General features: G+C 45.3%; 1 protein-coding gene across 12 annotated transcripts in view; it reads left to right on the forward strand.

The window, feature by feature from the left end:
- The window catches only part of brip1 (BRCA1 interacting protein C-terminal helicase 1), a 194,776-nt gene that overhangs the window by 150,910 nt on the left and 20,358 nt on the right, over positions 1–23,508 (forward strand). For 10 of the 12 annotated variants that reach the window (XM_037268387.1, XM_037268377.1, XM_037268379.1 and 7 more), the window contains 4 exons: positions 1,950–2,109; positions 2,857–2,978; positions 8,654–8,766; positions 21,880–21,962. In XM_037268387.1, the coding sequence (XP_037124282.1) occupies positions 1,950–2,109; positions 2,857–2,978; positions 8,654–8,766; positions 21,880–21,962 (478 nt within the window). Of the gene's footprint in view, positions 1–1,949; positions 2,110–2,856; positions 2,979–8,653; positions 8,767–8,951; positions 9,126–21,879; positions 21,963–23,508 lie in introns of those variants that run through there. The other 2 variants (XM_037268386.1, XM_037268388.1) reach the window with 2 other exon arrangements.

Here is a 23,508-nt window from a genome sequence, read left to right on the forward strand (position 1 = left end):
GGGGCTCGGACATGGCTTTCACGCACGCCCAGTCCTACTTTACGGAGCTCTCTTTCACCTCCGTAGATGGAAGTCAGGGGCCGGCACTCGACCGGGTGGCTGTCCGGGGACGGTGAATGGGGCTCGGACACTGCTCCTACGCACGCCCGGTCCTACTTTACGGAGCTCTCTTTCACCTCCGTGGATGGAAGTTGGGGGCCAGCGCTCGGCCGGGTGGCTGTCCGGGGACGGTGGATGGGGCTCGGACATGGCTTTTACGCACGCCCGGTCCTATACTATGGAGCTCTCTTCCACCTCCGTGGCTGGAAGTGCCACCTCCGGGGATGGAAGTCCACGCCGTCACACGCCTGGAAGTCCACGCCGGTGCTTGGGTCCTTGTACTTTGTTAACGCTACAATATAGTTATATACTAGATCTGTGGAATAACGACGAGGCTGACGTCAGGGCGCACGCGCGGCGTTGTTGACAAAGGACGAGGAATTTGATCTATAGATTTAATGATTTGGAGTGACACAGATCGTTTGATAATATTATTGCTTATATAATAGTTATTTGATATATTATTTATGTATCGTTATATGGGCCTGTGGAATATTTTGAAGTGCAAGCGCCGTCAGCGGCGCGCACCCATTGTTGACAAAGGATGATCGATGGAATTAATGAACTGGAGTCACACAGATGGTTTTATAAACGTGTTATTTATGTAATAGTTATTTGAATAACTCTGAATGTTACGTCAGGCCAGTTCTCAGCTCTTCGTTTGTGTTTATGTCACGTTAGCAAACCTATCGTTTAGCCTGTTGTTGCTCGTTCATGTCTGTTCTTGGTGTTGGATTTTGTCGAATAAATTTCCCCCAAAATGTGACTTATACTCCGGAGCGACTTATATATGTTTTTTTTCACGTTATTGTGCATTTTATGGCTAATGCGACCTATATTCCGGAGCGACTTTTAGTCCGAAAAATACGGTATTGTAATTCCCTCTTGAAAGTGACGGCCTTCAATGTCAACTTTCCTCATTTGCTTTGCAGTCACCTTGGCAGAAATGAGCGGAGAGGGGTGGTGCTGCCACCTTTTGGTAATAGGAGGAATTACAGTTTCAAGTGTCGTGATTTTTCTTTATTCAGTTTGACAGTGCAAGCGGGCCATAAATAATACATTGTAAGGCCGAAGCTGCGGGCCGTATGAAATCTGACCGGGTGCCGGATTTGGCCTGCGGGCCGGACTTTGGACATGCCTGATCTAGGTCTATTCTATCTAGGTCAATCTGCCTACCTCTCATGCTTTTAGGATGTGAGAGGAATCCCGATTACCCGGAGAAAACCCACACAGGCATGGGTAGAACATGCAACGTTCACACAGGAAGGCTCGAGCTAGAATCAGCTCCTTTGAATTGTAAGGCGAATGTGCTCACCGCAGATGTACTTCATTTTAATTGTAAATCCCAATTCCAATGTGCCAGTATCCCAACGTGCCAGTAACACAATGTTGCCAGGGCTGCAAGGCCCTTTGTAGCTGCTCACAGCTCTTTTTTTTTGTTTATTCATTCATATATTTTTTTTCACCATATATATTTTTGGACTGTTCAAACTTTAAAATGTTTGAGCTTATCCTAACCAATACCAAAATGTCCCAAATAGAAAATGTTTTTAAAAATACTTTTTTAAAATAATAATAAATGTATTTAATAATACTATCACAATGTGTTTTTGTATAGTGCGTGCTATTTTCCTTGTTGTAAATATACATTACAAAATGTTTTGATTCTTGGAGGGGGCAAAATTCCTTTTATTTCAAAAGGTAAAGGTAATTTGAGGTGTTTTGAGTTCCTAGCATGGTCACAGAATTGAACTCATCTCAAGGCACCACTGCAAAGGATTCTTCTTATTTAATAAATCAATTTGACAAATGACTATTTTTTCAATATGAGGATATTCTAATTTGTTCAGATGCTCAATAAGATGCGGGATCGGTGGAACATCACCGGTGTTTGGGAAAAACTTGAAAAACAAAAAGAAGTGATAACAGAGCCTCGTGGTGGTGGCAAGAATGACTTGGATGAACTACTTCAGGCTTACTACAATGCGATTAAGTCCTGTGAGAAAAGAGGTGAGATTTCTTTTGTATTCATCCCTCAAGGTGATTTTCAACTCACATTGCTTTATATTTGAGCTATCTTCTTAGCTTTTGGAAGCAGCAAGATACAAATTGTCACCGTCTGGTTTCTAAGCTCCAGTTCTTTAAAATTATCTTCCAATTCACTCAACTTAAAGTGGAAGTCAACCGAAAGACTAGTTGGACTTTGCAGTTAACCTAGGCAAAACAACGTTTTCTGATTAATGTTTCGTTGGTCGACTTGCTAGCGACTGAAAATGACATCTTAATTTTCAGGTCTCATGTCACAACCAATACGGCTCACCAGTTTTCTCAAGCTTAGTCGTAATTGGTTGTGACCCAACAGTCAACAGCAAGTGGCAAAATCAGAATACCAAATTTAGAGTAGTAGACATACCCCAGTAAGAGACATATTGCAAATAATGTTTTGGGGGTGACTTCCCCTTTTCCCCTTTTTGAGTGCAGCTCCAAATCATTTTAAATTCCTTTTATTGTACTCTATACCAGTGGTCTCCAACCCCCGGGCCGGTACCGGTCCGTGGATCATTTGGTACCAGACCACACAAGAAAGTATAAATAACTTGTTATTTCCATTTTATTTATCTGAGTCTGAATGATCTTTTATTTTGAAAAATGGACTGGATTCTCTCCTACACCTGCTGGTGCTAAAAAGATTGGGGGTCGCTGCTCTATACCCTTCCCTCGTGGTGCATATTTTCACTCCCGGTTTTGTTCCCATAGATGGTGCTCTGTTCATGGCTGTGTGTCGGGGAAAAGTGAGTGAAGGACTGGACTTCACAGATGACAATGCCAGAGCAGTGATCACTATTGGAATCCCATTCCCAAATATTAAAAATCTCCAGGTAGGTAGTGGGTGATGAACTGTTGCTGTTAATCTATGATACCAGCTCAGTGGACTAGTGGTAGAGTGTTCGCCCTGAGACTGGAAGGTTTTGGGTTCAAATCCCGGCCGGGTCATACCTAAGACTATAAAAATGGGACCCATTGCCTCCCTGCTTGGCACTCAGCATTAAGGGTTGGAATTGGGGGGTTAGATCACCAAATGATTCCCGAGCGCAGCACCGCTGCTGCTCACTGCTCCCCTCTCCCCCAGGGGATGGATCAAAATCACACGGGGATGGGTTAAATGCAGAGGACAAATTTCACTACACCCACATGTGTGTGTGACGATCATTGGGACTTTAACTTTAACTTAACTTTCAAAGTAACACCACGAAAGATTCAATTTTTGTTGATTATTGCGGTGCCTATGGACAAAAAACAGTAGTGTTTTCATGAAGATGACCACATTTCCTGAGTGCCAGCGCGCAGTGTCGTGAAATCCTGAGCTCTCACTCACCTGGAGTTGAACTGAAAAACTTTTTTGTTTCCACATAGAGCAGTGTATAGATTTTAAGTTTGTCAAAACTGTACACTTGTCTTTGTTGTTTTAGCAGTACTGAATGATGAAGGATCTCCAAATCATTTTTGTCAACTTTTTGTGTTTAAATTGCCGACGTTCCTTTGTTGATTTCTGAGTTCCTTTTATAAATCTACACTCTCCTCAAACGTTTGTTGTAGACAGTAACCATTTGGGATTCACTTCAAATTATACATAATCAATATTTTATCTTTTATTTCCAGATTTACATCTAGCCTCGAGTAGCTGGTTTTTTTCTTTTTTTTTTTTTTTTGGGACAACATGGAACTAACTTGACTATTGAGTTAGTAGGAATAATGTGATAAAATAGCAGTTTATTTTTTAAACGAATGCCTATGTTCCTTGCTCACTCAAGCAGACACATCTCAATGAGTCACAATGATGTCAATTCATTTCAGAAACAGATAAAAACCCCAGCAACCTCAGTGATGCCGCAAACTGCCACAGGGAGAGACATGTAGCTCAAAATTCACCTCCCATTTAACCACCACCTCCAAAGTCCAGTTTAAAATAGTATTTAAGATGTCCTTTGCTGAGAGCCATGGCTTATAAAGGTCAAATATATTTTTCAGGATGAACAGGTTTCAGGAATCAAAGCCAAGGCAAGCAAGTGATCCCTTGACATTTTAACTAATCGCTTCTAGCTTGTTGTTTCTTGCACATTTTTGAGATTTGCTCCAAGCCAGAATTGGCTTTTTCACATATGTTACCTGTCATGTTAGATTGGCAATGACAGTGTGCAGGCCAGGTTTGTTAGAAGCCCAAATGCTACAATGGGTTAGGATTGGATTTAGATGACAAAATCCCCCTGGGCTACTGGCATTTTGTGCAGAAGCTGTCTCATGCGGTTCATGGCGGACAATCACTTTTTTTGGCATGATTAGATAGATAGATAGATAGATAGATAGATAGATAGATAGATAGATAGATAGATAGATAGATAGATAGATAGATAGATAGATAGATAGATAGATAGATAGATAGATAGATAGATAGATGGGACAGACGGCAAAGGACAGATTCTGTTTTTCAGCAGTATTCATACTGCAAAGTGGGTACCGTATTTTTCGGACTATAAGTCGCGTTCTTTTTCATAGTTTGGGTAGGGGGGGCGACTTATACTGAGGAGCGACTTATATGTGAATTTTTTCAAAACTTTTCAAAATAAAAAATAAAAAAAGTGAAACCGCGATAAACAAAACGCGATGTAGCAAGGGATTACTGTAATTTGAACTGCAAGTGACGCCAGTGGCGCGGCGCGGCGGTTGTTTCCAAAAAGGACAAAGGATTCGATCACGGGATGACGAAGATGACGAAGGGTCCCACATACTACCGGCATCATTAGCGGCTTTGTTTGTAAGTGACACGGAGAACGAAGAGTTTGAAGGATTTAATGATTTGGAGTGACACAGAAGATCGCCAAACCCTCCTCGAACTTAGGGCTTGGTTTGAATCTGGTTTGCTCCAAGCCAGAATTGGCTTTTTCACATATGTTACCTGTCATGTTAGATTGGCAATGACAGTGTGCAGGCCAGGTTTGTTAGAAGCCCAAATGCTACAATGGGTTAGGATTGGATTTAGATGACAAAATCCCCCTGGGCTACTGGCATTTTGTGCAGAAGCTGTCTCATGCGGTTCATGGCGGACAATCACTTTTTTTGGCATGATTAGATAGATAGATAGATAGATAGATAGATAGATAGATAGATAGATAGATAGATAGATAGATAGATAGATAGATAGATAGATAGATGGATAGACGGACAGACGGATAGACGGATAGATGGATAATTAGATGGGACAGACGGGAAAGGACAGATTCTGTTTTTCAGCAGTATTCATACTGCAAAGTGGGTACCGTATTTTTCGGACTATAAGTCGCGTTTTTTTTCATAGTTTGGGTAGGGGGGGCGACTTATACTGAGGAGCGACTTATATGTGAATTTTTTCAAAAAGTTTCAAAAAAAACAAAAAAAACAAGTGAAACCGCGATAAACAAAATGCGATGTAGCAAGGGATTACTGTCATTTGAACTGCAAGTGACGTCAGTGGCACGGCGCGGCGGTTGTTTCCATAAAGGACAAAGGATTCGATCACGGGATGACGAAGATGACGAAGGGTCCCACATACTACCGGCATCATTAGCGGCTTTGTTTGTAAGTGACACGGAGAACGAAGAGTTTGAAGGATTTAATGATTTGGAGTGACACAGAAGGTTTGAAAAATTATTATGGCTTTTACGCACGCCCGGTCCTACTCTACGGATCTCTCTTTCACCTCCGTGGATGGAAGTCGGGGGCCGGCGCTCGGCCAGGTGGCTGTCCGGGGACGGTGGATAGGGCTCAGACATGGCTTTTACGCACGCCCGGTCCTATTCTACGGAGCTCTCTTCCACCTCCGTGGCTGGAAGTCGGGGGCCGGCGCTCGGCCGGGTGGCTGTCCGGGGACGGTGAATGGGGCTCGGACACTGCTCCTACGCACGCCCGGTCCTACTCTACGTAGGTCCCAGCCTCCTCCGTGGCTGGAAGTGCCACCTCCGGGGATGAATGTCCATGCCGCCACACGCCTGGAAGTCCACGCCGGTGCTATGGGCCGTGTGGCGGTGAACTATTTGTTATAGTTATTTGATATATTTTATTTCGTGTAGCAACTTGTATATGTTTTTATCGTTGCAGTTCAGTAGTTGTTGGCTCGTTGAGCTCTTGTTTTGTTGAATAGAGAGCCGTTTACCAAACCCACGTCTTTCCTGGTACTTTGTTAACGCTAGAATATAGTTATATATTAGATCTGTGGAATAACGACGAGGCTGACGTCAGCGGCGCACGCGCGGCGTTGTTGACAAAGGACGAGGAATTTGATCGATGGATTTAATGATTTGGAGTGACACAGATGGTTTGATAATAATGTTGTTTATATGATAGTTATTTGATATATACTTTATATATTGTTATATGGGTCTGTGGAATATTTAGAACTGCAACTCACGATGAGCCCGACGTCAGCGGCGAGGCATATACGCAGCATCGTTTACATAAAGGACGATCGATGGATTTAATGAATTGGAGTGACACAGATGGTTTTATAAACGGAGCGACTTTTAGTCCGAAAAATACGGTATATAAAAGACTGAGCGCAACTCAATAGGCTTCTAGTGTTCCACTGTGTATTAATAATGATGGTGATTTTGTGTTTTTCCACAAGCACATAGTACCTATTATGTGGTTCTTTCAGTATTTGAGCTGTGCTTAGTCATAGTGTTGTAACTATTTGAAAAAAGGCAAGCCATGCTACAATGACTTTGTTTGATACACATGGAGGAACATTATGTCACATCCCTTTGTTGCTCTGGGCGAACTGATAGTACCTGTCAAGATTAGTCATAGCTCTGTTCAGTCACTTGCACTTCATGGCTACCCCTCAGATGGCAGGTGAACTTTTCATTGCTCTATTTCAAAATGTTGATGCTAATAGTCAGCATTGACAGATTCTACTGGATGCAAGAATTGTTGTAATTTTTGGACAGGAATGACTTCCACTTCCATCCCCTCAACGTTCATGTTACGACTAAAGTTATTTTCAGAATAAAATGCTGTTTCAGGCTATTCTTGTTAACATTTCTTCACAAATCAACACATTGCATGTGCCCATGTATTAAATAAGTAATAGTATAGACCAGGGGTGTCCAAACTACGGCCCGCGGGCCAACTGCGGCCCGCGGTCCAGTTTTTATTGGCCCGCAGCAAATTCTGAAAACATAATTGAATATGGCCCGCACAAGAAGCTTGAGCTCAACTCTGTTGCATTTCTCAGTTTCAACACTAGATGGAGCCCGCCACACAAATGAAATCAAGCGAAGAAAAACTTTTACCGCGAGTCCCCAGAAATGGCTGCACCGAAGAAACGCAAAATAGCAAGTGAGTGTAGAATATTTCAAACACGTTGGGAAAATGAGTATTTCTTCAAAGAAATCAACAGAAAGTGTGTCTGTTTGATTTGTAATGAAGATGTTGCTGTGATGAAAGAGTATAATGTCCGCGCATTTACTCCCGGGAGCCGTGTCAGAAAGCTCGGTGCACACTCACAAGTGCGTGTGCGTACTCAATAGTACGTAGTAATTTCATCTATCAGTGCCGAATTTCGAGTGTCGGCTGTGACGTCAATATTCTCGTAATTCGCGCGCTGAGTTTTCAGATACAGTTTTACGCTAATGCCACCCACAAACCTTCCCCTGGAATCCTTCCATTAAAATGAGTGGCCCGAAGAAAAGAAAGGTGGACACTCAGTGGCGAATGTTAAAAAAGAGTGGACAATTTGGCTCGACCTACGTATGTGAGAAGACGTTCAGCCACATGAACGTCAACAAAGCCCGTCACAGATCTAGGTTAACGGACCGACACCTCGGCTCTATCCTAAGAATTACCACAACAAATTTTACTCCAGACTATGATGCACTAGCAAAAAAGGGAAACCAACAATACTATTGATTTCTTTATTACTTTATTTAGATGTATTCTTTCACTGATTCTTCAAGATGATGAATTTGGTCAGAATGTTTGCCGTTGGATGTGATTTCGCATATTTCATAAATCTGACCTGCAGGCGCTGAAGTGATGGAAAATGTTATTCATCATAACAGTGTCGTATTTAATAAGAATCACTGATAGTAGTTTTTTGGTGAAATATTTTTTTAATGCTGTTAATAAATGCATTTGTTTTCAAAAAGCTTTTTTAAAATATCCATGCTTTAGTATCTACTAAAAGTAAAAACCTTTTATGCAATGACCTTTACATGTCATTTATATTACTTCACACAAACACTACATCCATCTGCTCCTGGTTCGGCACCTCGGTCAAAATTTAGAACCCAATTCGGCCCGCAAGTCAAAAAGTTTGCCCACCCCTGGTATAGACACATCTCTGGGACATTAACAAAATACCCAAAGGACCATGAGTATTTTTTTGACAACCCAAACAAAGATTAAATGTTGATAAATGTATTTTCAAAAGTAATTGAGTGGTCTTTTAATGGGTTTTGACAGAGCCATTATCCATATCTTACAGAGGTTCCAAAGTTTACTATATAACGGTGTGTTACAGGTCGAACTCAAGATGAAATACAATGATCAGCACTCAAAGAGTAGAGGTCTTCTCTCTGGCCATCAGTGGTATGAGATTCAGGCTTACAGAGCTCTAAATCAGGCCCTGGGAAGGTAAATATGCTCTTATAATTGTATTGGTTTTGATTTAAATCTAAGGCTATGTTCAGAATGCAAGCAAATACAGCTCAAATAATTTTTTTTCCCATATGACCTGCATCTGTTTTTACTTTATGACATCCTGAAATAGGGTTTTAACAATACATCTACTTGATCAATGTGCCTGCCCTTCAATTTAGCTACATCGGACGGCGCTGGACAAGTGCACACCATTGCTGGGCAGTGGCCACTCATCAACACAGAAATTTTGTCAGATCGCAATCGATTGCACAGATAAAATTGACAAAATGATTGTATCCTCAAAATTCCTAATACCTTTATACTTTTTCATTCAAGTGTGAATGTCATTTTTAATCAACTCCCACACATGTTACAAGATGGCGGCGCGTGCATACGCAGCGACCTCTCTCTGTCCCGCTCGAACGGTGTTTTGTTCGTCAAATGAGTGTTTGACCGGCAGTTTTGTGCGTTCGTCTCGTCGTACTGAGTCGTGCTACAAGTACGGCAGGAAGGTTCTGCTCGACATCGGCGAAAGCGAGTTTTGTCGAGTTCTGGACTTTTATGCGGGGACATTAAAGGAGCTAGGACTGCTACGTCCTGAAGCGTCGCCGGAATCGTCTGCTATTCCTCCTCCGGTTGGGAAGCGTCGAAAGCGGTGTGCGAGGAGGCTGAAGAGGGGCAAGCGTGGGGGCGTCCGGGCCAGGCTGGCGGCCAACCCGGCTCGCCCGGCCGTGCCTTCCATTCTTCTGGCGAATGTTCGATCGCTGGACAACAAAATGGATTACATTCGCTTGCGGAGATCTACAAACCGGACGGTGCGTGACTGCTGTGTGCTCGTGTTCACTGAGACTTGGTTGACCGTCAACATTCCGGACTCGGCTGTACGTCTGGAGCGGCTAGCGTGCTATCGGGCGGACCGGACCATTGTACGAGGGGGGAAATCTCGTGGAGGTGGAATATGCGTCTACATCCGTGACGAGTGGTGCCGGGACTCTGTGGTGGTATGCAGGCACTGCTCGCCACTGGCGGAGTTTGTGATCATTAAGTGCCGTCCTTTTTACCTGCCGAGGGAATTTACCGCGATTCTGCTGGTCGCGGTTTACATCCCGCCTTCCAACATCGGAGGCGACAGGGTCGCGGCTCTTAGTGAACTGTACCAGGCTGTCAGTGACCAACAGACAGCGCACCCTGACGGTTTCACCATCTTCGCTGGGGATTTTAATCATGCTAATCTGAAGTCTGTTTTTCCGAGGCTTCACCAGCATGTTGATTTTCCTACGCGTGGCGACAGCTTCCTGGACTTGGTCTACTCTTCGCATAAAGGAGCTTTCAAAGCCGCCCCCCTCCCCCATCTTGGTCTTTCTGACCATATCACTGTTATGCTTTTGCCCGCATACAGACAAATGGTGAGAACATCCAGACCAGTTCGCAAGCGGGTGCGGGTGTGGCCTGAGGGTGCCTCTGATGCGCTTCGTGACTGCTTTGGCTCTACTGACTGGGACGTGTTTAGGAGGGCTGCCACTTGCGACGGTCGGGCGGACATTGAGGAGTATACTGACTCTGTTTCCTCCTACATCAGGAAGTGCATTGATGATGTGACACACTCAATATCCGTCGTCACTCGGGCTAACCGGAAGCCATGGCTGACGGGGGCTGTCTTCAGGCTGCTGAGGGCCAGGGACAAAGCCTTCAGGGCGGGGGATGAGGCTGGCTTGAGGACTGCGAGGGCCGACCTGTCCCGGGGCATCAAAGAAGCGAAGAGGGCGTTCTCGGGCAAAATTACCGCCCACTTCAAGGACAGCAGGGACGCACGGAGCCTTTGGCAGGGCATTCAGACCATCACGGACTACAAGCCCGCGCCGCAGAGCTGTGAAGGCGACGTCCGTCTGCTCAATGACCTCAACCGCTTCTTTGCTCGCTTCGACGCTCAGAACAGCACTTGCCCGCTGAAGGCCACTCCCCCTTCCCACGAGCTGCCCCTGTGCCTCTCCGCCGACAGCGTGAGGAGGACGCTTGCCGCTATCGACATCCGTAAGGCGGCGGGCCCAGACAACATCCCGGGTCGAGCGCTGAAGGTCTGCGCTGGTGAGCTGACGGGTGTCTTCACGGACATCTTTAACACTTCCCTGCAGCAGGCCATCGTCCCGTCGTGTTTCAAAGCTGCCACCATCGTACCTGTGCCGAAGAAGCCTGCTCCGTCCTGCTTCAATGACTACCGCCCCGTGGCACTTACGCCCATCATCATGAAGTGCTTTGAGCGGCTTGTCATGGAGCACATCCGGTCAGTTCTCCCCCCCACCATTGACCCCTTCCAGTTTGCGTACCGAGCCAAACGGTCCTCTGAGGATGCCATCTGCTCTGCCCTCCACTCGGCCCTCACCCACCTGGAGGGGAGGGACTCGTATGTGAGGTTGCTGTTTGTGGACTTCAGTTCTGCCTTCAACACCATTGTGCCGCAGCGTCTCATCAGCAAACTGGACAAGCTGGGCCTCAGTACCTGCCTCTGCAACTGGCTACTGGACTTCCTCTGTCAGAGGCCGCAGGTGGTACGTGTTGGCGACAAGATCTCCGCCAGCATCACGCTGAGCACAGGGGCCCCCCAAGGCTGCGTGCTCAGTCCGCTGCTCTTCACCCTCCTGACGCATGACTGCGCTGCCACCTGCAGCGGCAACCGCATAGTGAAGTTTGCTGACGACACGACTCTGGTGGGTCTCATCACCAAGGGAGACGAGACTCAATACAGGCTGGAGGTTGACCTTCTGACCGCGTGGTGCAGGGACAACAACCTCCTGCTGAACGTCGACAAGACCAAGGAGATTGTTGTTGACTTCCGGAAGGGTCACGCCCAACACCTGCCGCTGACCATCGACGGTGCTGTGGTGGAGAGAGTGAGCAGCGCCAGGTTCCTGGGGGTGCACATCAGTGAGGATCTCTCCTGGTCCACCAACACCGCATCGCTGGCGAAGAAGGCCCAGCGCCGCCTGTACTTCCTTCGGAAACTCAGGCGCGCGGGGGCTCCTCCGGCCGTCATGACTACTTTTTACCGCGGCACCATTGAGAGCGTCCTCTCCAGCTGTATTGCTGTCTGGGGTGGCAGCTGCACTGACTACGACTTGAAGGCCCTGCAGCGCATAGTGAAAACGGCTAGTAAGACTATTGGTGCTTCTCTCCCCTCCTTGAAGGACATTTACACCTCCCATCTCACCCGCAAGGCGACCAAGATTGTGGGTGATGTGAGTCACCCCGCTCACTCTTTGTTTGAACTTCTGCCCTCTGGGAGGCGGTACAGGAGCCTGCGCTCCCGCACCACCAGACTCTCCAACAGCTTCGTACTCCAGGCTGTTAGGATCCTGAACTCGCTCCCCCTTTCGGCGTAGCGTCCTGTTCTTGCTGTCTGCTGTATGCACACTGGCTCGGTTTTGCCCCTCTTATTTATTGGTCTATTATTTATTCATCGCTCATTTTATTTTATTTATTATTTATTGTTTATGGTTTGTGCCTTCTTGTTTTTGTTTGTGTCGCCTACTTGTATGTCTCGTCACCGTGGGATGGAGGAAACGGAATTTCGGTTTCTTTGTGTGTCTTGACATATGAAGGGATTGACAATAAAGCTGACTTTGACTTTGACTTTGACATCATCTACTGTTGACTCCAGAGACTGCAAGCACGAAACATAGATAATGGCAATGAGGGAAAATAGATAAGATGACAATGCAAATATGGACACACTTTGTATTTAGCAAGAAAGATGATAATCTTAACAAGACGGCTACCGTCTAAAGCAGGGGTCGGGAACCTTTTTGACTAAGAGAGCCATGAAAGCAAAAAATTTGGAAATTTATTTCAGTGAGAGCCATATAATATATTTTAAAAGTGAATTCAACTAAATGTCAGTATAATAAGCGTCTGAATTTATTCTTTTAAATAATGTTGTTATAACACTCACCATTAATGCGACTTCTGGTGCTGCATGGATTTGCTGATGTCTTTGTAGTCGGGTTGGTACTTGGTGAGGTTAAGCTTCATGCAAGCGTTGAGGCTTTCATCCGTTAAACGTGATCGTAGGTTGGACTTGATGTTTTTAAGATGTGAGAATGACTGCTGACATGCATACGTAGATCCAAACATGGTCAATACAGCAATACTCACACGCTGCAGTGTGTGGTATGTGACAGGAAGCGCGTTCCAAGTTTTGAGAATCAGCCGGTCTTCGGGTTGGAGTTTTTTCATTTCTGTCCACATGTGCTTGCTCGCCAACTCTGCTTTCTGTCGTGTGATTCTTTCCAAATCTTCATTCAGTGACTTGAACTTATTCACCCACATGTCTGAGGCCTTCAGGTCAGCCACTTCTGCTTCAAAATCTCTGACGTATGTAATTCAGGTCGGCTGTGTTCAGTGAACACTCGTTTGGATGGGTGATGAACTTAAAAAGACGAGTGTGCTCACCAAATTCTCCAAAGCGTGCTTTGAAGGACTGTAGGAGACTGGATGTGCAGCCAGCTAGCTGGTGGAGATCAAGGTTTTGAATGGGCTCACTTGCTGTGCATGCATCTTTAAATGGGCTCAGTTTTTCAAAATGTAGTAAACGACCTGTTTCAAGATCTGTGATGAAAAGCTCCAGCTTGTTTTCAAAAGCAAATACAGCTTGTTGAAGGGATAACACTGTTACTTCACTGGTTCTTCTATATCAAACAATTTGTTTTAGGTTCATTTACCTGACATGTTTCGGCGGATCCTTCCGCCTTCATCAGAGTGTCACTGATGTGATTGTGACGCGTCTTTATCAGCTGATGGATGAAGGCGTGGCTCACCTGTCAGATTTGACAGATGAGCCACGCCCTCTGCTGTCCGTTCACCTCTCCAAAATGCTGTTCCAGGTTGTAGAGAGCATGTAGGCTCCCTCGTCCCTGTTGATGGTCCTCGGGCCCCGCTTGCGGATCTCAATGGCCTCCCTGATCCAACGCTGATGTTTTTTGTCTTCAGTGCGGATGACTCTGGCCTTTTCCCGGATAACACTGTATTTCCAATGCCTTGCATTTTCACGTTGAGCTGGTTCAGATGTTCAGTCAGATCTACGAGATAGTAAAACTTGAGGAGCCACTCGGTGTCTGCTAGCTCAGGATGCCCGACGCCTTTCATTTCAAGGAAAGTCCGGATTTCGTTCAGGCAAGCCGCAAAACGGCTAAGCACCTTCCCTCTTGACAACCAACACACATTGCTGTGCAAAAGCAGACCAGGATAGTTATTTACAACTTCATCCAGCAGTGTTTTAAACTGGCGATCATTTAAGGCTCGGGCAACAATAAAGTTGATCACACGAATGACCAGCGACATCACTTCGCCAAACTGCCTGTCACACATCTGAGCACAAAGTGCCTCCTGGTGTATAATGCAATGGAAACTTAGGATGGGTCTATTTTCATGTTCACGGAGAAGCGCCACAAATCCTTTGTTTTTCTCCACCATACACGGAGCACCATCAGTACACACTGAGAGAAGTTTATCCATAGGTAGACTTTTTTCTTGAGCAAACTCCATGAAACTTGAATAAATCCTCACCTCTTGTGGACCCTTTTAATGGCAGAACAGCAAGACTTTCTTCGCGCAGTGTGTCACCAACAGCATATCTTGCAATCACGCTGAACTGCGACAAATGGCTCACGTCTGTTGACTCATCCGAAGCCAGAGAAAAGAACGGCGCTGCATTTATGTCCTTCACTTGCGTTTCCTCCACTTTGTTTGCCATCACGATGGTACGATCATGAACAGTTCTTGCCGACAGAGGCATTTCTTGTATCCGTTTGATTATCTTGTCTTTGTTCGGAAGATCATCAAAAAGTTCATTGGCTACATCCAGCATGAACGTTTTAGCATACTCGCCATCTGTGAATGGTTTTCCGTTCCTCACTATTGCTAAAGAACCAGCAAAGCTAGCCGAATTATAGTCACCTTGCCGGGTCCATACGCGGAGTTGCTGCTGGCTAGCTTGCACCCTGCTCAGAAGCTCTTGGCACGCTTTCTTTCTGCTGTCTCCCGCAGGGTATTTTGATGCAAAGGTAGCGTGGCGCGTGTCGAAGTGCCGCTTTACATTCGACCGTTTCAACGATGTAATTTTGTCATTGCAAATTAGACACACCGCAGAACCCGCTCTCTCCACAAAGGCGAATTCTTCGGTCCATTCGTCCTGAAATGTACGATACTCGTCGTCATTTTTTCTTTTCGCCATCTTCTTCGTCGAAGGGTTAGCTTTGAGCTAATGACCGAGCAGACGCAGTCTCAGACTGATTCAAAAGACTTAGACTTAGACTTAGACAAACTTTATTGTCATTTTGTCAACACTGGGTGTACACAAAACGAAATTACGTTGCATACGGCTTTCAACAATGTAGTGATATTGCGGCTGGTTAAAAAGTGACATTCTATAAAGGGGGCGTTTACCTGTTTTACCCAGCAACGGCAAACGTAGACCAGTATCATCCAATTAAAATAATGGACAATTGCTCCTGCAGCCCTGAACAGGACATGCGCAGTGAAAAATCGATGGATGGATTAAAACAAGTGAGAATATTTTGTTTTATCTGCGAGCCATATGCAATCATCAAAAGAGCCCCATCTGGCTCGCGAGCCATAGGTTCCCGACCCCTGGTCTAAAGCCTTTGGTATGAATCAACAGCGACGGATGCCATGCAAGGTAGTGGGAGCAGAAAAGTTCAAAAAGGTTTTTCTGCCTTATTTATTCAAAAACACAATCAGTTACTAGGCATCAATGGATATTTATGCACATTTTGCGCACGCGGTTTGTAAATGAGGCCCATTGTAACCCTTTGCCGAAATTGTTCCATATACAAAAGATAATGTTTATTAATGTTGTTCAGATAAAAAAGGGAAAAAAAAGGCATAAAAAGATGGCGCCCGTGATGGCAAGTCGTGTGCCTCGCTCCTTTGCTGTCAAGTCTTTTTCCCTGCTCCTGCTGCTTTCTGCCTTCCGATATGTTTCTGCTCTGCTGACATTTGATCGCCAAACCCTCCTCGACCTTAGGGCTTGGTTTGAATCCTCACTGCTACCTGATCGCCCATTTTTCGATCAGCAAACACCGGTGTTGGCGGACATTCCTGAACACCTGCGCCGACTGTCTACTGTCTCTCCCCGGAGGGATCGCGACCGAACGTTCCAACGGACTCTGCGGCTCCGAACACCGACGCCGGCTGTCATGCCCTCTCCCCCAGAGAAAGCGCTCTAGAAGACGAAGAAGACGTGCCGGTATGATTGTCCGCCTCAAAGCTCACCTGAGAGTCTCCTCCTCGGCTGAGCTGCGCCGCGGATTTTCTGCTCCTGTCCGGTTCGTGTGCGGCCGTTGGATCCACCCCGTCTTTCCGGTGCCAGCCCCGCTGATTGCTCCGGTGGGCGGACCTGGTACCCTGGCGCAGCTTAGGGCTGGAGCACCGCGGCGAGGGCTTGTTTGCATCCGGCCTCCCGACGCCGGCTCCATCTCGCCCGCCTGGTCCTCCGCTCTTTCGGTCGCATCACGTCGTCAAAGCGCCGACACCGCGGTAACGAATAGCGCTGGAAACATCGCGAGACTTGGCCACCCCGCTCACTCTTTGTTTGATCTTCTGCCCTCTGGGAGGCGGTACAGGAGCCTGCGCTCCCGCACCACCAGACTCTCCAACAGCTTCGTACTCCAGGCTGTTAGGATCCTGAACTCGCTCCCCCTTTCAGCGTAGCGTCCTGTTCTTGCTGTCTGCTGTATGCACACTGGCTCGGTTTTGCCCCTCTTATTTATTGGGTTATTGGTTTATTATTTATTCATCGCTCGTTTTATTTATTATTTATTATTTATTATTTATGGTTTGTGCCTTCTTGTTTTTGTTTTGTGTCGCCTACTTGTATGTCTCGTCACCGTGGGATGGAGGAAACGGAATTTCGGTTTCTTTGTGTGTCTTGACATATGAAGGGATTGACAATAAAGCTGACTTTGACTTTGACTTTGATACTGTTTGTCGAGGGAGGAGAAGTGTGGATCCCAGCCTGCTCTGTCTCATCCAGAGATCTACTGATCAATTCCACATCAATACTGAACTTTTTAATGCTCAGTCCCTGTCAAATCAAGCTTGGTCCATGATCACATTCTTGATAAAGATATTGACCTGATGTGCCTCACTGAGACCTGGCACCAACCTCAGGTTTTTTCATTATTAAATAAAGCCTGTCCCCCTGGTTACAGTTACGTGCAGAGAGCTCGCTGCACTGGCCGAGGTGGTGGCCTGCCAGTGATCTACCGCGACACTCTCAAGCTGTCTCCTCTGTCTCTACCTGAAGTGTCCTCTTTTGAATATCTGGCCTTCAAATCAAAACCTCCGTCCAAGATCAATGCTGTTCTTATTTACCGGCCGCCCAAACCACACCCATCGTTCATCCCTGAGTTTCATGACCTTCTCACCTCCCTCTGCTCTCTCTCTTCCAATAATATAATACTGGGTGATATGAACATTCATATTGATAATCCCTCCTCCCCCCTGGCAGCTGATTTCCTTCATGTGTTCGACTGTCTCAACCTCACACAGCATTTTGATGCTCCCATACACGCCAGGGGGCGCACTTTAGACCTGGTCATCTCAGACGCTCCCTCCATCAATAATCTGGCACTATATGACCTGGGTGTCTCCGACCACAGTGTTATTTCCATGGACATTTCCTGACCATCCCCCCCCCCCATCTTAAACGCGATATTCATTTTCGCAAACTTAAAAACATTAACCCTGCCATTTTGCACTCTGACCTCCAAATGCTGGCCTCGGTCAACCTTCCTTCAGCTACTGAATTGGTTGAACACTACAACCATTCCCTTAGCTGCCTCCTGGATGTACATGCCCCTCTCAAGACAAGGACTGTGTCTTTCTCCCGCACTGCTCCCTGGTTCACTGATGAACTGCGCAGGATGAAAACTGCAGGCCGTGCCATTGAAAGGCGTGCTAATTCATCTGGCCAGGTGGTACACAAGCTGGCCTACAAGGAACATCAGGAGGCCTATGCAGCACCCCTTTAAAGAAGCCCGGTCCATCTACTACTCAAACATCATCAATAGCAGACCTGGAAATTCAAAGCAGCTTTTTACCTCCTTAACCCCAAAAACCAAATACATTCAGAATCAACAGTAGAACAATGGAACAGGTTCCTTATCTTTTTCAAAGACAATATCACTTCCATCCGGTCTCAGCTCTCAGGCTCCCCAGGACCATCTCTGCAATCTGCCTGCCCTCAACCTCCACCTTCCAGCACCTTTGCTGCTGTCACTAAGTCCGAAGTTGAGAGTATCATCAAAAAAATGAAACCCTCCACCTCCCCCTTGGACCCTATTCCTACAACTCTCATCAAATCTAACCTGCCATAAGCCCTAGGACCCCTCCTTTTTATTCTGTACATGCTCCCCCTGGGTCAGGTCATCAGCCGACATGGCATCTCTTTTCACTGCTATGCCGATGACACCCAGTTATACCTCCGGACTGACCCTAATCCACGCTCCCCTCATCATCACCCACACAGGCCCTTTCCAACTGCCTGGAGGAAATTAGGGCGTGGATGAGTTACAACTTCCTTCAACTGAACAGTTCCAAAATCGAAGCCATACAAATTGGCACCCCTCACCAGAACCAGTCATCGCCCATAACCACCATCTCCTTCTCTGGTCAAGATTTCCCCCTCTCCACCTCTGTTACCAACCTCGGGGTGAAGTTCGACCCACAATTTACCTTTACCAACCACATCAAATATCTGTACAAAACCTGCTTTTTCCATATCAAAAACATTTCTAAACTCCGCCCCTTCCTCACCTTCTCCGATGCAGAAAAGCTCGTCCACGCCCTAATCTTCTCCAGGCTGGACTACTGTAACAGCCTGCTCATCGATATCCCCAACAAACACCTCCAGAAACTCCAATTCATTCAGAACTGTGCCGCCCGAACTCTGATGAAAACCCGCGAACATGACCATATCACCCCTATTCTTCAGCACCTACACTGGCTTTCCATAACATCAAGAATCCATTATAAGATCGCCCTCATTACCCACCTCTGCATCTACAGCAACGCCCCTCAATACCTCAAAGACCTCCTTACCCCTCACTCATCCACCCGTAACCTCCGGTCACAAAGCTCCAACCGCCTCCATCAGCCCCGTACACGACTCCGCACCATGAGAGACCGAGCTTTCTGCGCCGCTGCCCCCCACATCTGGAACTCCCTCCCTGTGCACCTACGTCAACCCTGTGGACCCTTTTAAAAAGGGGCTTAAAACTTTTCCGTTTAGAAAGGCTTTCCCCGGCTCCTCATAGGTGTCTTTTATTGCCTCTGTGCTTTTATGCTTTTAATCTGGTTTCTTGTGTGTTTTTATTTCTAGTCTTGTTTATGTAGCACTTTGAGATTCTTTTATGAAAAGCGTTTTACAAATAAAATGTATTATTATTATTATTAGATATATGCAGCACTTTATGAAAATGGTTTGTTTTGAAGTTTTAATGCGAAAAGAACCAGCTTATCCTGATGAGGTAAGTTTGGGTTTAAAAGAGAACTAGTTTCTTATGTTGCACTTTGTTTATGCTAGAATTTTAAAAGAACTAGCTTGTTCTGCTCAAGGTTGTTTTAATTCACAAAAACGAATGAAATCGCACGCCCTGTTCACTAAGCTGAGAAGAGGGGCCCGCCATGACGAACCGGGACAGTTTGGCCTGATACCTAACACCCTCAGGGACTTTTATAGAACAACCTAGGAGCTTCCTGACCTCCGTTTCATGGCAGCTGCACGGAGAAAAAACGTAAGGCACTGAGAACAGTTGTCTGAACTGCCATGTGGTCCTGGGGTGGGGGATCTAAAATCTCACACCCACACTGTCACCTCTGGGGTCCACCAGGGCTCTGTGCTCAGTCCCACCCTCTTCACCATCTACAAACCGGATTCGGTTGAAGTTGGGAAATTGTGTAAAATGTACATAAAAGCAAAATACAATGATTTGAAAATACTTTTCAACTTATATTCAATTGAATACACTACAAAGACAACATATTTAATGCTCAAGCTCATGAACTTTATTTTATTTTTCAAATAATAATTAACTTAGAATTTCATGGCTGCAACACGTGCAGTCGAAGTTGGGAAAGGGCATGTTTACCACTTCGTTACATCACCTTTCCTTTTAATAACACTCAAACGTTTTGGAAGAGAGGAGACTAATTCTCTTAGCTTCTCATGTAGACCTATTTCCCATTCTTGCTTGATGAACCACTTCAGTTGTTCAACAGTCCGGGGTCTTCCCTGTCGTATTTTATGCTTCATAATGTGCCACACATTTTCAATGGGAGACAGGTCTGGACTGCAAGCGGGCCAGGGGAGAACCTGGACTCTTTTACGTCGAAGCCACGCTGTTGTAACACGTGCAGAATGTGGCTTGGCATTATCTTGCTGAAATAAGCAGCGGTGTCCATGAAAACGATGTCGCTTGGATGGCAGCATATGTTGCTCCAAAATCTGTATGTACTTTTCAGTATGTACTTTATGTTGCCTTCACAGAAATGTAAGTCACCCATGCCATGGTGCTAATGCACCCCCATACCATCACAGATGCTGGCTTTTGAACTTTGCGTTGATAACAGTCCGGATGGTCCGCTTCCTCTTTGCTCCGGAGGACACGACGTCCAGTGTTTCCAAAAATAATTTGAAAAGTGGACTCATCAGACCACAAAACACTTTTCCTTTGTGCATCAGTCCAGTTTACATGAGCTCGGGCCCAGAGAACCCGGCGGCGTTTCTGGATGTTGTTCATAAATGGCTTTTGCTTTGCATGGTAGAGTTTTAACCCGCACTTACTGATGTAGTGACGAACTGTATTTATTGACAGTCGTTTTCTGAAGTTTTCCTGAGCCCATTTGGTGATATCCTTTACACACTCATGTCGGTTTTTAAGGCAGTGCTGTCTGAGGGATCCAAGGTCATGGTCATTCAGTCTCGGTTTCCGGCCGTGGCGCTTACGTGCAGTGATTTCACGAGATTCTCTGAACCTTTTGATGATGTTATGGACCGTAGATGTTGAAATCCCTAAATTCCTTGAAATTTTGCTTTGAGAAATGTTGTTCTTAAACTGTTCAACTATTTTCTCACGCAAAGTGGTGACCCTCGCCCCATCCTTGCTTGTGAATGACTGAGCATGTTTGAGGAGGCTCCTTTTATACCCAATCATGGTACCAACCTGTTCCCAATTAGCCTAATCACATGTGGGAGGTTCCAAATAGGTGTTTGATGAGCTTTTCTCAGCTTTCTCAGTATTTTTTGTCACCTTTCCCAACTTCTACTGGACGTGTTGCAGCCATGAAATTCTAAATTAATTATTATTTGGCAATAAACAATTAAGTTTATCAGTTTGGACATTAAATATGTTGTCTTTGTAGTGTATTCAATTGAATATGGGTCAAGAAGGATTTTCAAATCGTTGTATTTTGTTTTTATTTACATTTTACACAATTTCCCAACTTCAGCCGAATCCGGTTTGTACATGGATCCCCTCGAGTGTATCATCAGAAGGCAGGCATGGACTCCACTTCAGGATTGACTTAATATTTTACTTTAATTTATTCCCTCTTGAAACATGAAGCTTACAGTGGACTTCTGTTCCGGTATTAGTACTTCTAACCTGTAGAGCACTCATTCATCACGCACAGCAATAACATGGAGTCATCTTTAATAAATGTCTCCATGAAATGAGGAGATCAAAAAGCCTCATCTCATTTCCCTGAAATATTTCTATCTTGTCTAGGATCGCTCCTCTGAGATGATAAAAAGATTAGCCTCTATACTGCCTGGCCATATTTACTTCTGTAAACTACATTTTATATTATATTGTCTCTTGTGTGCGTGCGGGTCACTTTGGGGATGCATTTTGGTTCACACACCAGATAGACAGAGGTTGCAATTAATACAGTATATAATGTGAAGGATTGCCAAAAAATCAGATTTCACCCCAAAGTCTGATATGAGCAGTAAACCTGTAGACTAAACGTAGCCTAACACACCTCATTTAACATACATGTCCTACTTATACAATTTTACCTGTTGTTCAGGTGTATTCGACACAGAAATGACTGGGGTGCCCTAATTCTTGTGGATGACCGTTATAGGAGTAACCCTAACAAGTATATCAAAGGTAAGATCGTGTATTTAAATAATTTTCACTTAATTTACTTCAGGTTCTGTGGTAGCTTTCTCAACCTTAACTGTTTGATTTTGTCCATGTTTTAAATCAGTTGTTAATTACACTAAAATGATCTACCAGTCAAAACCTTTCTCATCTCGTATCTTTCTTCGGTTGCAGTGTGTATTAAAATGTTTTAATGTGCACCTCTTATTTATTATTCTAATTTCACATACTGATTTCAATGATTGTGTTCTTGAATGAATGAGCTGAAAGCGGTACTGGAGTGGCTCTGCAGTCAGCCGGGCCACAAAGTCAGGAGTTGGCAGCAAAGGTTGATGGAAAAATTAAAAATAAAGATGGAAAATGAAAAAATTGAGACAAGGCTGGTCTCGCACAGCACGTGGTCACGGGAGCTTTTCAGCATTTGCCAGCCTGATTTTTATCACCTGGCTGTTGCATTATCCTGGTCTCGCACAGCACGTGATAACAGGAACTCTTTAGCATGTGCCTGTTTTTTATCTCTTGGCTGTTGCAGCATCCTGCCCTGTGCGTGTACCGGAACGATTCTGGCACGCATTCACCGAGGCAAACCATCGCTGCTCTCTTCATAGACACGTGGAGTGCAATCCACAGGGCTGACCCAGCCAAAAACAAATAATGGCAGCTTGGTTGAAGCTGAGCCAAGTCGCTTGCCCATATGCTCGCAGTGAATCAAGTGAACCAGCCCCCCCATCAGGGAGGGGTTGTAAAAGGCCATGCTCAGGGCCGCAGGCCCACAGAATGTCCAAAGAACAAGAGAGTTCAGAGGAGGGTACCAGCGAAGAGAGCGAGAAAGGAAGTGGCCTCTGCTTTTATACGTTAGACAAACCAGACACGCCCCCAGCTCAGGGATAGGCTGAAGGTTTCTGTAACCCAATACCAGCCGTAATTTGAACAGGGGTTAAAATGGCTCGCAGTTTTGGCATATAACAAATCTAGCTTTGAAACCTAATCAATGTTCAAGCAACCCACCATGAGTAAATCTGAAAGACAGCACATTTTAATTCTAAAATACATATAACTCATATTCCAATAGATTAATGTAGGTAAGGCATTGTGCAGACATAATCAGATATGCATCACAACATGAAACACAAATGCAATCTCTTAAAGTTCTCAAAATTGCACACACACCATGTTGTTGATTTCGTTGGACATTGTCTTCATGTGAGGTGTCACTCTAAAGTCCAGCCCTGTATTTGAATTTTCTGCCACAACAGTGACGACAGCATCCTCAGATTGTGTCTTGGTTAGCCCAGTGTCATATTCCACATGGGAGCAGCCCGTATACCAAGGGTGGGCAATTCATTTTTACAAGGGGCCACATGAAAAACCTGAGTTGTGTCAGAGGGCCACACCAACAATAACTTAAACCTGCTCAATTTTCTTCCATTGTAAAATGCACTAAATTGCTTATTTTAAATAGCTGGTACTGGTAATTAGAAGAATACAATTATTCTGTTTATATTTATATGAGTGAAATTGTGGTGTGTAGGTCAAATAAAAAAACAAAACA

Source organism: Syngnathus acus, chromosome 13 (genome assembly GCF_901709675.1).
Source record: "Syngnathus acus chromosome 13, fSynAcu1.2, whole genome shotgun sequence".
Classification (NCBI taxonomy): Eukaryota; Metazoa; Chordata; class Actinopteri; order Syngnathiformes; family Syngnathidae; genus Syngnathus; species Syngnathus acus.